The sequence below is a fragment of the Wyeomyia smithii genome, chromosome 2 (genome assembly GCF_029784165.1).
Source record: "Wyeomyia smithii strain HCP4-BCI-WySm-NY-G18 chromosome 2, ASM2978416v1, whole genome shotgun sequence".
Lineage (NCBI taxonomy): Eukaryota > Metazoa > Arthropoda > Insecta > Diptera > Culicidae > Wyeomyia > Wyeomyia smithii.
This window is the reverse complement of record NC_073695.1, coordinates 159,250,577-159,264,905: the sequence shown is the minus strand read 5'-3', so window position 1 is coordinate 159,264,905 and position 14,329 is coordinate 159,250,577. Positions and strand designations below refer to the sequence as shown.

Below are 14,329 nucleotides of genomic sequence, written 5' to 3'. Positions count from 1 at the left end.
GCGTTGGCCTACGTTGGCAACGAGCTTTGGCGAATAATGCTAGAACATGGTTTCCCAACAAAACTAAGGACAGCGGGCGAATTTTCGGACGCGTTTGTGACGTTGGATGATCTGAAGCAAGGTGACTCTCGAACTTGCTGTTCAACATAGCTTTGGAAGGTGCAATACGAAGGGCAGGTGTGCAGAGGAGCGGCACCATCATCACTGAGTCTCACATGCTTCTAGGTTTTGCGGACGACATTGATATAATTGGTGTTAACCGTAGAGCAGTTGAGGAGGCCTTTACGGCTCTCAAAAGGGAAGCTGCGAGAATTGGACTCACCATAAACATTGCCAAAACGAAGTACATGGAGGGTGTCACAGAGCGTGGTAGTTCTACGGGTGTTGGTGCTGCGGTGGAGATGGATGGGGATACTTTCGAAGTGGTCGACGAATTTGTTTATCTTGGTACTCTCGTGACATGTGACAACGAGGTGAGCCGCGAGGTGAAGAGGCGGATTGCGGCGGCGAATAAGGCTTATTACGGATTGCATAGCCAGCTTAGGTCCCGTAGCCTACAGATCCGTACGAAATTTGCGCTCTATAGGACTCTGATCCTCCCGGTGGCGCTCTACGGACATGAATCGTGGACGTGGAAGAAGGCCGATCGACGAGCGCTTGGGGTCTTCGAGCGTAGAATCCTGCGATCAATACTCGGAGGCAAACTAGAGAACGGGGTGTGGCGCAGGCGCACGCTGATGTCGTCAAGCTGATTAAACACGGCAGGTTACAGTTAGCTGGCCATGTAGCACGGATGGCGGATGAGCGACCGGCAAAGATAATATTTTAGCAGAGAACCGGATAGTGGCAGACGACTTCGAGGCAGACCGCGCGCGCGCTGGACGAGAATGCCAGAGCAGCGGGTGTAAGGGGAGACTGGAGAGTAGCAGCCCAAGACCGAGTTTTGTGGAGACGTATTCTGGATTCGGCATAGGATCTTAACGATCTGTCCCCATGAAAGTAAGTAAAATTAAGTAAAGTGCATATGGAAGGTTTGAAAATATTAATAGGTGATGGAAAATAGGTATTCACGCATCCTACAGTAACAATTCACTGAAATTCACTGAATTCGCTGAAAATCGTTTAAAATCTGTCCACGTGGTATGTGGATGGCCACACATGTCTGATAACAAGAAAACTTCTGTTTTGAAAAATAGTTACTTTTTTGAAAAAATATCAAGACCGCCAAAAGGCGGCACTGGGCACTCGCGTAAAAAAAATCTAAGTAACATTTTATCAAAACAGAATTTTTTTCGAGTTAATTTTATGTTAACTAAATTGTTATGCAGCTGCTAGCGATGATGGATCTAAATATCACAGTCCAGATTCGTTTCATTGTCAAGCTCCTGCATCATCAAAGCTTGGATTCCTGTCGCCTTTCCATGACTGAACAAGAAACAGATGAAAAAAAACATACTTGGCATCACTGAAAATTTTTGATGTCGGCAGTGCCCAATGCCGCCTCTAGGCGGGTCTTCGCTTTTTTTGTAAATTTTTCAGTATTTTAAAGTTGAATAGAAACAAAACTTATACAAACCTGAAATATAAATCAAATTTCTCACTAATAATCTCTTAATTTGAAATATCATTGCAGGCTGAGGCACAAAATAATTAATTTTCTTGATTTAGTCATTTGTTCACATAAAAAGTGTGATGGTTGCTATCGTGCGATTCAGATAATCATGAAGCCGCAGATAAACATAGGAAAAAGTGATGTCAGTTCATTTTATGAGAAATAAGTGTGAACAGACGATTTGATGAAGAGATATTGAGTTTCTGATGAAGGCCGTCTAGAGGCAGCACTGGGTATCAGAGGGTTAAATATTTTTTTTTGCTTCGATATAACGTAACGAAAATAAAAATAAAGTTGCCTTATATCGAGGTATGACTGTACCACAAACAGACGAGCCTCTTCGAAGAAAAATCCTGAAAAACCGTCGTGCTTATTTTAAACGTTACACTTATGCGCTACCATGTAAGTTTACTGCCTACTAACTAGTTCGTAAAAACGGTTTCTGTCTTTGCTTGTAGCGACACCAACGATATTACCGGCGGTTTGGCAATGGGCAACAGTGTATTTAAACATGCAGTATTGTACTTCATACATAGAAAGTGGACAGACAGTGCTGCTGTCTCCACCGTAAATGGAGCAAATGCATTGCAAATACATTTTTTTTTTGACGTAGGACTACGTCTAACCGCACTATATTGAGATACATTCTGCGGAAGCTAAAATCAAGGTGTGCGTTGGAATAAAAGATTTCAAACGATAATACTGATATAACCACATGATGGATCATGTGAATTGATAAAATGATGAAAAATTTTGTTATTCTTCAGTTATCATTATCACTTCATTGTTCAACAGTAAAAATTTCATAAAAGTTTCAAGGTCTAATTTTCACGAACAATGTACCAATCACATGCGAGTACGCTGCTGTGATATCGTGTATAGCAGTGGCAAAAAAAATTTGACAGAATCTCCTCGTCCCAATAGGGCAACTAATGTTTGCTTCCATGAACCTAGACTATTTTGATGTCTTGAAGGTGAAGCTTTTTCGGAAAGTTCGTAACCACCTCTACTATCAGACAATTTAACGATCTGCTGTTAGAATGTAATTAAAACTGATGTCTTGAAGGAAAACATACTGGAACCAGGCAATGTATGAATAGAGCACTGGTCACTCGTCGTCTATCAGTGCAGAACTCGATATTTATTTGTGTGCACCCAAGCCAAGTGAAGACTACATTGCCGCTGTCGACGCACAGTGAGGAGTGTTGGGTTAACGCGTGAGTGCCGTTTAAATTGTCTTTTTCTTCTTTTTGTTTCGTATAGTAGCAAATATCAGTATTCTGTATGATTATTCGGGTGCCGCAAAATACGCTGCGCCACCGGGGACAACAAAATTCTGTATGTGTCGGTAGTGTTGGCAATACTGTAATTCAACGACGTTCATACAACGCGAATACACCCTATCGTAGATATGTGTGTGTGAGGAGAGTGCAGAAATAAAAAGCACGAAAAAACTAACCTTCCATTCTATTTGAAACTGTACTTGAATAAACACGTTATTAAGTTTACTCCGACGAGTTATTACTTTTCGCACTTAAATTCCACGTATTTCTTGCGTAGTTACTTTCAATCCCTTGTCAGCTAACAGTTTTCGGACCCAGCGTGTAAACCGCGAAAAAAATCGCTGTCGGAAAGTCGGTTGCTTTCGTTTATTCGTGATTCCGTGAGTAGACCAGACACGTTTTTCACTCCCGAAGTTGAACAACCAAAACTATCAGTCTTAGAAGTTGAAGATCGAAATGCTACTTATTCGCGATGAATTGTGGCATGTTATTTTGCAACCGAAGCCGGAGCCTGTCCGGGACCATGGACCAAAGCAGAACTCAAAGCCCGGGCGACGATTGGATTGTGCATTGAAGAGTCTGATCCGGAACTGTACCAATGATAAAGACGCTTGGCAAGCATTGAGGGCAATGTTTCGGATGTATACCTGCTCAAGAACTTACGCGACTAGAGCTAGAGAAGAATGGTGATATGGAGCAGCACTTACAACAATTTACAGATTTGCTGCAACGTATCGCAGATGCCGGTGAAGCGATCCCGGTGAAATGGCAGGTGGCGATGCTTTTGTGTTCGTTGCCTGACACGTACGACCCTCTAACGACAGCGCTGGAGCAGCGGCCGCGAGATGAATTGACATTGGATTTAGTAAAATCAAAGTTGCTCGCCGAAGCTGAGAAACGTCGAGAGCGGAACGGATCAGCAAGTGTAGGCGGTGAAAAAGCTTTGCGAACGGAGTTTCGCAAAACTAGAGGTGTCGTGAGTGAAGTGAATAAAGAAGCTCCGGTTTGCTTTCATTGTAAGAAACCAGGACACTTTAAGCGAAATTGTCATAGTTTTTGAAGAGGAGCTAGTTCGTATTTGGCAAAACAAAACGGAAACATCGGGCCAATCCAAGAAAAAGGAAGAAGTCAAGGTTAAACAAGTAAGTGTCGATAATGACCCTCTCGCTTGGATTGTCAGTGACAGTGAACAGTATTGTTGGTGTGTTGATAGCGGCGCGTCCCGTCATATGACAGGTGACAGAAATTTTTTCTCAGTGCTCGAAAAAATTGAAGGAGTAAGTGTTTTGCCAGCTGATGGCGCAAAGGCTGAGGCCATTGGATCTGGTCAAGGGATGATTGTTGGCGTCAATGGTGCAGGTGACACCGTTGAAATCGTGTTGCGCGATATATTATTTGTTCCAAAGTTAACGAGTGGATTAATTTCGGTGAGTACACTTGCATCTAAAGGTTTCCATGTTGTATTTACCGACAATCGTTGTGAAATTCGAAACAAACGTGGAGAGGTTTCAGCGGTGACAACTCGCCGTGGTAACATTTACGGATTGTGTACTCCGGAGCAAGCAATGTTTAGTGTACAGTCACAGCACACCGTTAATTGTCAGCATGCCTGGCACCGTCGTCTCGGTCATCGTAACCCGGACGTGATTCGAGCAATTTCGGCAAATGGTCACGCCGAAGGGATGAAGCTGATCGACTGTGGTTAAAAACAATCTGCCGCTGTTGCCTAGAAGGGAAAATGGCTCGTGTTCCATTCAAAAGGCAAGTCGATTGAGGATCGAAAGAGAGGTTAGATCTAGTACATACAGATTTAAGTGGGCCTATGACAAGCACCCCCAGCGGAAATAAATGTTTCCTTATTCTGATTGACGACTTAACTCGAATGACGTTTCTATACTTGTTGAAGACGAAGTCGGAGACCACCAGGAAAATCCAAAATTTGTACATTTTTGTAAAACACAAAAAAAACACAGTTCGGAAAAACGCCTCGTATCATCCAATCGGATAATGATGGGGAATACACAGGAAAGGACTTGCAAGATTATCTCAAGGGTGAAGGTATTGTAAGCCAGTTCACAGCTCCCTATTCTCCTCAACAAAACGGCTTGGCAGAAAGAAAAAACCCTCATTTGAAAGAGATGACGCTGTGTATGTTGCTGCAAGCCGGTTTGGAGCAGAAATATTGGGGTGAAGCGGTCTCTGCAGCGAAATATATTCAGAACCGTTTACCATCAAAGTCGATTGAAATGAGTCCGTTTGAGTAGTGGTATGGCAGAAAACCATCATACCAGCATTTGAAAATTTTTGGCTGTGAGGTTTGGGTGCAAATTCCTGCACAGAAAAGAAAGAAAATGGAAGTAAAAGCTCGAAAATTAATGTTCGTGGGATATTCCAAACAACAAAAGGCATATCCAGGGTGGCCACTCAAACCCTGAAATTAAATTCCCGGTTTTTTCCCGGTTTTTCCCGGTTCGTTCAAATATTTTTCCCGGCTAATTGTACTTTTGAATTCTGTAGTTTTTTATACAGTTAAAGTTTAAAAAAGCGTAACTTTTGATTTACATCCCAAAATGCTCAAAGCTACTTCTTAAACGTGTTCAGTCTTATTGTAATCAAGAGATATGGTCGCAAAAATTCGAAAAATGTGACGGACGTCATCTATTCCGAGATGAGATGTTGTCTACAAGTATCTTATAAACAACGCATATAATACTCACTACCGTGGACTTCTAGGCCAAACTAAGTTTGTAGGAACCGTTCTTACCATAACCATATAAGAATCAATATAGGGTAATCGTTCCTATATTCATCTCAGTACCTATATTCATCTCATCACCCCTTTTTAATAAATTAATCGTCAAATTCTACAATATTTTCAACGTAAAACATTTGTATGAATTTAACGGTAAATTGGACAAATGAGAGAAATAAGATGAATAAAGGGGCACCTAGCTGTTGAGATGAATAATGGAGCGATTACCCTATTAAAGAATTATGTTACACATTTCTTGCAAAACAAACTTAATTTTAATCAGGCCAATCAGATTTTCACAACACTTGAAACACATCACTTCTGCTGTCTCTTTCTGGGTGTCCGCAAGGAGTTTTGCCTTTTTGGCTTCTATCGTTTTAACCCTCTATTGCCCAGTGCCGCCTTTAGACGGTCTTCAGTTGAACCTCTAAAAAGCTTCAATAAGAACTTAAAAAATGTTTATAAAACTTCATAGTGATTTTTTCGAAGTCCGTTTGAAAACTTATTTGGGCACTAGAGGCACGGGCCGTGACATTCTTCTTCCGGGCTTGTGAAATAAGAGCGTATTGGATCAACGACTTGGTGATATCAATTTCGTCTCCTCCACCGACATTCTGTACTGCTTCGTGCACCAAGCGTTGCGCTACAAGTCTTCCTTTTTCTAGATTCATGACTACGCACTGCTAGTTCACGGAGGAACCTCGCTCCAACGTGGCATTGCCATGCGATAGAATCAAAATCTTCCTAATAAACACGGTAAACCTTCCTAAGGTTCTTGCCTGTACCATCTATCAGATCTCTACAAGAAGTATCAAGGCGCTTTTCGCTACGGCGGTAGAAAGTCAGCAACGTCTTTGTCGAATGCATACTAAATAGTTGTGAGTATTCTTGGCGACATCTATCAGTTACAGCTCCCGCGAGATTATCTTTGTGAACCATTTGCTCTAGGCAAAATTTGAGCCATTTGGCTGCTAATTCCAGGGAGCTTACCATGGTCAAGTTAGCTTTCAAGAGGAAGATGAATGAAAACAAAAACTGATATATGTACTGTAAGAAATAAGTTGAATATAGCGTCAGCCGGGGTGTGATTGTGCCATCCAGCCCGTGACTCGTCATCCATCTTTCCGGGTCAGAAGACTAGTCGTCTTTCTTGGTTAAGTATTCGAGGAAACTAATTCACGAAATTTTGGTCTTGTGATCGCCATAAGATGGCTGAAAAATGGATTTGTATGGCACAATCTCACCCCCACTGGCCCCATCTCACCCCGGCTCGTAATGTTCAGTGAAATTCCCGGTTTTTTCCCGGTTCCAAACGATTCCAGGTTTTTTCCCGGTTCTCCCGGTTTTCCCGGTTGGGTGGCCACCCTGCATATCATTTTCTTGACAAGAACAATGATCGATGTACGATTAGTCGTGACGTAAAATTCATAGACGATTTGCGAATGAATAAAAGTAGTGAAGAACAGAAAGAACAAATGAACAACAGTGAAGTGAACGATGAAATAACAGAAACAGTGATTGATTTGAAACCCATAGAAAATTGCTCAAGAAGACGATATACACGCCGAAGAACTTGATTTAGGTGAATAAGAATCAGATGAACCAAAAAATGAAAAATTTTTTTTTTGCAAAAATCTACTCTCTGGGACTTAGTCGTTTTTTCAATTGTGGAAGGCGGAGTTCAAAATTTTTAGAATTTATCTTTCGAAATTGATCACTAGTCTCTTGAAACAGCTTGTATAATGATATACACTATAACTAGCATCGAATACACTATGTTTCATTAGGGTGGTTCATTTATTCGACATAGGGTGGTTCATAATATTGTGTAAAAATGAGTATAAAATGAAAAAAATCACTTTTCACTGAATACCAATAGAAAAATTCCTGGAAACATAATATTTATTATATGATTGTCGTTAGGGTGGCAATGTTGAATTGTTTATTGTTTCTCGTCTTCGAATAAAAATCGGACAGACTAATTATAGCTTATTCTAATTTCTAATTCTATTTTCAAAAGCCATTTTTTTGATTGGAAAAATTATATGTAAAATAGCAAGATATTACAGAACAAATTTACAAAATGTATCAAAAAACTACTCTGTGCAAAAAAAAAAAATAATCTAAACCAAAACATAAACGTTTTTATAGGCAAAAGATGCCATGTTGTGCTATTGGTTTATTATTTTGAAACACAACTCATTTTTGGAAAGCTATTGAAAATGCTATTTCGGATAGATATTGATGATTACAAATATTTTGAGAGCCAACACGGTTCGTTTGTGCGGTGTGACGTATTCGGCAAAGTTGTAGATAATAGTTTTGTTTTTCAAAAAAAAAAAAAAAAAAAAAACACTCTAAAAACACATTATTAATTTTTCGAAAAAAAAAAATAAGAGAAAGTTATAAATTAATTATCCAAAACAGCCATTTAAAAAAACTGATTTTTGTATAAAAACTACGAAAGTTTTCCTGAAATTTTTTTTTAATTTAATTTTCTTTCACAGGGTACATTTTTCTTTTGAAGAACAAAGTTATTATTTACAACTTTGCCAGATACACTATGCCAATCAAATAAACCGTTTTGACTGTAGAAATATTCTTAATTCCTCATAGAGTGCTCTATTGGAAATTAAAAATATGTCTACAGTCGAAACGGCATAGTGTCTTCGGCAAAGTTGTAAATAAAATTTTGTCCTTCCAAAAAAAAAAAAGCCTTAAAACAAAAATTGAAAATATATTTCTTTTTTTCAAAAAAAATTTTTTTTTTTTCAAAAAATTATAACTTATTTTTCTTGATTTCTAAATGATCGGAATGGTTTCATTGTTTTGGTAATCTTTTGTAGGTTTAATTAAAAAAATCAAGTTTTTAAAAAATGAGCCCTTTTGAATAATTATTTTTTAATTTTTCTTAAATTAAATAATCAAAAAATTTTTTAAGTGTATTTTTTTTTGGAAAAACAGAATTATTATCTACAACTTTGTCGAAGACGTCACACCAATCAAACGAACCGAAGTGCTTTTTTTATTTTATACTCATTTTTCCCAATATTATGAACCACCCTATGCCGAATAAATGAACCACCCTAATGAAACATAGTGTATTCGATGCTAGTTATAGTGTATATCATTATACAAGCTATTTCGAGAGACTAGTGATCAATTTCAAAAGATAAATTTTAACCAATTTGAACTCCGCCTTCCACAATTGAAAAAACGACTAAGGTCCCAGAGAGAAGATTTTTGCAAAAAAAAATTTTTTCAGATGACACCAATTCTCGACGTTTCATGCATTTTTAAATCATTTGGCATAAAAAAAATCGAAAACCGCAATTTCAATTTTCTCTTGGGTGATTTTTCGGTTTTCAAAAAAGGCAAACTTCAATCGTTTTGCGCCACGCCATTTTAAGTCCGATTGAGCCGAAATTTTGCACAGGGTGTTTTTTCGAGCAGGTGAACATTTTGTATAGGGTTATTTTTTTTGAAATTCAAGATGACCATTTTGGCTGGCACCCTAATACACAGTCCATACTAGTTATATACTAGTAGAATAGTGGAGATGGCACAATAAAGTAATCAGGCGGATTAAAACAGTCCAACTTACTTAGCATGATATCACCATGTGCAACCCTCAAGCATTTCCACCATCTCATCTCGAATAAATGAATAAATCACTTGCCATACAGAATAAAAAATTGGTTAGGATGTATACACTTGCAGGGTGGTTTTCAAAACCAAGTTCCCTGATTTTCTCTGAAATTTTACATTGTTTTCCCTGATATTTTTCAGCATTCGGCACAAAAAAAGTGCAACGTAAATAAACACAACTCTAAAATTTCAGTGAAAAAAGTATTCAGTCGGATATGAAACCGAACCGTAGAGGTCCCGAACTAGCCTTTTAAGCTAAAAAATAAGTTTTTACGCTGAAGTCGTTCAAAAACTAAAGAGGTTGTTTTAAGAAACAACCGCAAGGTTAAAGTAGAATAACGACAGCCTGTCTTATGTCAATAATTTTTTTTGCAATAGCTTTGGAAATACACTCGATTGCGGTTAATCACTTTAATGGTATGAAGCGGTATATTTTTCCGTATATTTTTCGTATATTATTACATAAGTATGAAGGTCGAAATTCTGCTGTATTTGTGAGGTATAGAAGAGGGTCAAGCGCCGGATCACTGGTGTTATGAGGCACCATTCATGCTATACCAGTGATAAGAGGATTGGCATCACAGCCTCAGTAACCAGCTGGTCATTTAAATTCTATGTGAGCAAGATCGCGCGAAATGACCTATGGTCGAATATCGACCATTTTTGATTTGAATGAAACTTTGCACACGTATTTGGCTTAGCAAACTGAGCATTTTTCACAGATGGAGAGATTTTTTACACCCATGAGTTACATTCTAAAAGGGCGTATGCCTTTTGGCAAAGGTTTTATTCGAAGCATTGTAGCCCAGAAACCGTTGGTTGTATAAAAAAACTGTCTGAGAATGAGTTGTAGGGAATTGAAAATGCACCATAAAAAAAATATTCACTGCACAAAAAATTTTTTTTTGACCAAAAAAAATTAAAAATAAACATTAAATTTCAATTAAAAAAAAAAGTGTTGAATTTTTTTCTTATTTTTTTTAAAGAAACTTGACGTTAATACGCAACTTTTAAAATAATTTTTTTATGGTAGATTATTTTTTTTATAAAAATTCTAATTTAAACATTTTTCAAAATATTTGTATTCTGATGATTTCAAAAGATGCAGGGAGTCATTTTGAATCAAAAAGCTCTTAATAGTAAACATTCTAAAGGCATCGGTTTTCGAGTTATTTTAAATTTAAGCTCGAAAAATTAATAATATTTCGGAAAATACACGTTTTTCTTAATTTGTCCATGGTTCTCCAGCAAAAACCATACGTTCATTGGAATGCTTGATCAAAAATATACAATTCATTCTTTGACAACAAAACGATTGGATAAATAACTCAAGCGCTAAACCTTAGCCTACCTACACGTTCCCTCTTGCCGAATGTTTTATAAAAAAATATGTTTGTCGTGCAACACTACCTACTTGTTTACTAATAATAACTGTTTGTAAAGTACGCAACCAATAACTACAGGGTTACCTATAATATCTGTTTTCGTATATAAAAACGATTGCACTACTCCAGATGTGTTAGTAACAGTTTGCATTTTGTGAAGATGAATAAAGTGAAAATGGAATACACCAAGCCCAAATGCTTAAACCCTTTCCTGATCATCGGTGCTCATCAAGCTTACGCAAATTAAACGAAAACGTTATTGCAAAATTGAAAATATTGAACAGTCATGCTCATTTAATACGTCTTTATCAATTTGTGATTCGTGTAGTTATTTTGTATTTGTATTTGTGAGGTATAGAAGGGGGCCAAGGGCCGGGTCACTGGTGTTATGAGGCACCATTCATGCTATACCAGTGATAAGAGGATTGGCATCACAGCCTCAGTAACCAACTGGTCAATTAAATTCTGTGTAAATAACTAGAATAACCCTGGGCAAGTTGCAAAAATACTGTCTTGTTAGGGTAGCATCTTGGCAAGACTATAACTATAACTAGTCAGTTAACTGTCGAAGGATAAGGAAAGGCAAGTATCTCTGAAGATTAATAAGTGTGTGTAAGTGTGAGTGCGTGTGTGTGTAAATGTATGTGCATCTGTTTGTTTGTTTAGTTTACTATGCTGAAAAACAATGATGATTATAATAAAAATAATGATAATAACAATAATAATCGTAGCAATAAAATAAAAAATGGAACATAATAATAACAACATATGCTAATCAATAAACAAAAACAGACATGATAAAATAATACTTAGCTTTGAAAACAAAGAACTGTGGTTCCTTGATCAAATTTCGCTGTGTTGGTGAATTCAATACATATCTAGACATCTAAACTCCAAATTTTATTATGAAACTCGGAATAAAAAATAAAATGAAAATAAAAAAAAACGAAAAGGGAATATGAAACAGAATGTATATATGAACGATGTAGTCGATAAAGAAACAACGTACACGTTTACTAAATAATACTACATACAACAATACAACTTTGCACATGGAACTAACAATAAAAAGTGAAGAATTTATTTTCACGCTTAACTACAGTTCATCCATGAATGCATAAGAGTCACACTGCCAGAAAAAAGTAAAAGCATTAATTCATTTTATCTAATAGGTAACGAAGTATCATGTGGGACTGTAATGCATTCATTGATATAGACAAGAAAAGAGCTTGCACTATGTGGTCTGGTCCACGTGTGAGAAAAATTCTTTAGTGTTAATTGATATTTTTAAGAAACTTTCTCACATAGAAGATTGCCGAGATCAGAGTAGGTAAGACTACAACATAGGTATCTGACTCTCATCATCTCCCTTAGCTCCCATCCGCCACCCGGGAGCACGCGTCCTTGGGCTGTCAAAACTCTCATACAATAGTTTTGTGGCTCCATCTTAGGATTCCGTAAAGCTATAAGAACCCGAGATAGGAGCTCAACCACCAAGCCCAGGGACTTCTATAAGGAATCCTTGTGGCGCAAAATCATAAGGGGTTCTTATGAAACTCAATAGTTATTTTCTCTGCGTGTAAGTTATTCCCGTCGTTTACCCACACTTGCTTGAATTTCTTCACGTTGACATTCAGAGCTCTGGGCAGAAATCATAGTGTGTCAACACCACATTGCTTCATTTTAATTAGATAGTCGGGTTCCCTCAGCCGTGCTAGTTCTAAATTGACTGTTTATTGATGACTGCGGCCCAAGCCGGAAAGCGTATGAACCCGGGCGCGATGAGCGAGCGAGAGCACGCGTGTCCGACAAGCAGACAAACGAGCGGCTACGCCACCATATAACCGGACACCCTAGAGTGTGTTGAGGCAGAAGCGCCGGCAGGTCCACGAAGCGACACCCGCGCGAAGCGGGAGTACGCGCAGACCCGCGACCCGGCAGCCCCGTAGCCCGAGTCATCCCAGTCTTCAGTCCCACTGCATAGTGGTACAAACTGCAAACATATAATTTTGCTCCTACATTGGATAATTTTAGGCATATAGGAGTATGTCATTCAATTGACTAAATTAATGTAGTTTTTCTGTAGAACAATCTACGTAGCCGGTGATACTGCCAGTTGCTGGTTGAATTTATATGTGATGGGACAATATATGCGAGTACTTTTAAAGATAGATAGATATTGCTTTTATTAAAGAGTGTTTTTAACCCTGTGGTCATTCGACACTCTGAGTACTTTTAAAATGTACCCGCATATTTTGTCCCATATTGTTTTTTTTCTAGTTTTATAACGTAGAACTAATTCCACCCATCGTTTTTTGTTCTCAACGTTAAACTTGTGGTGCCATGAAACTGTTCTCGTCGTTGGTTTTGGATGTAATTGCTCAAAATAGCCGGAAATCAGAAAATTTAAATTGTTTTATTAATTTAAATTCAATCGCCGTTTTCTCAACATGCTGTTGTTTATTATGAGACAGTTAACCGGGTAACGGCAGTGTAGTGTTTTACTATATTTGATAGTTTCTGCTTTATCACGTTTTGAAGAAAAAAAAACATCGCAGCGGCAATATCTTCTTTAAAAGAATTATGTTTATATATATATATATATATATATATATATATATATATATATATATATATATATATATATATATATATATATATATATATATATATATATATATATATATATATATAAAAATATATACCTATTCGTCAATTCTCATGATGCAAACGTTACTAACGTTATTAAATTAGACTTCAAACTCAAAAACGACTCACCTGGTCGCCCAAGTACAACATAGAAATCCAGTCCATAGATACCAATAGAAGGATCGTACTTTATTCCCAAATCAATATGTTCCTGGATACCAAACCCGAAGTTGCCAGTTTGAGAGAAATTATCGCGTCTTAACTCGTACTCTCGTACTTTTAAACCGCGTTCAAGAATTTCTTCGGCCTTCGCTCCTCGAACCGTGCAATGAACAGCTATTTTTTCGTTACGACGAATACCGAATGAACGAACTGTATAACGAGCCTTGGAATAAACTGGTGTTTGTCCAGTTAGCTGTTCGAGCACTTTAGCAGCGCGAGTCAACCGATCGCCAGACTCACCTACGCAGATATTTAAACACAGCTTGCGGATACGAAGATCACGCATCAAATTTTTAGATTTATCTTTTCCAGCAATTTTGGAAGCCTGAAAATGTAATAAACATTCCTAATTAAAACGATTTATACGATTTATTGAATAATGAGAATTCCCAGCAAAAATGCCATCTCTTCGTGCTTGGATCTTCTAGGTTTAGCTTACCATTTCTGAAAGTAAATAAAAAAAAAAAAAAAAACAGAGGTGCATTATACCGCTTTCACTTTTTTGCAATAATAGAATATCATTTATGCTATGATTATTTTTTGTAATTATTTTAATTTTCAAATGTCTATGCATTAACTTACTAATTGTTTTTTTGAGGAAAACGATGAAGTGTGTCCACTAAACAACACAAGTCACCGGAAAAAGACCACTTCAGCGTTTGAAATCTTTATTTCCGGTTTGCTGTCAAATGGAAAAGCTACGCGTTAAAAAACTTCATACACACGGAAAACGAAAAGTAGCCATTTTCATGTTGATTTAACTCAACGGAGTATAGTT

The 14,329-nt window shown here is 37.6% G+C and overlaps 1 protein-coding gene across 1 annotated transcript in view; it reads right to left on the bottom strand.

Annotated features, from left to right (window-relative positions):
• Positions 1 to 13,899, bottom strand: part of LOC129724638 (60S ribosomal protein L11) — a 32,681-nt gene extending 18,782 nt beyond the window's left edge. The window contains exon 1 of the mRNA XM_055679707.1: positions 13,459 to 13,899. Within this exon, the coding sequence (XP_055535682.1) occupies positions 13,459 to 13,837 (379 nt within the window). The 5' untranslated portion in view covers positions 13,838 to 13,899. The remainder of the gene's footprint in view (positions 1 to 13,458) is intronic.
• Positions 13,900 to 14,329: the final 430 nt, after the last annotated feature.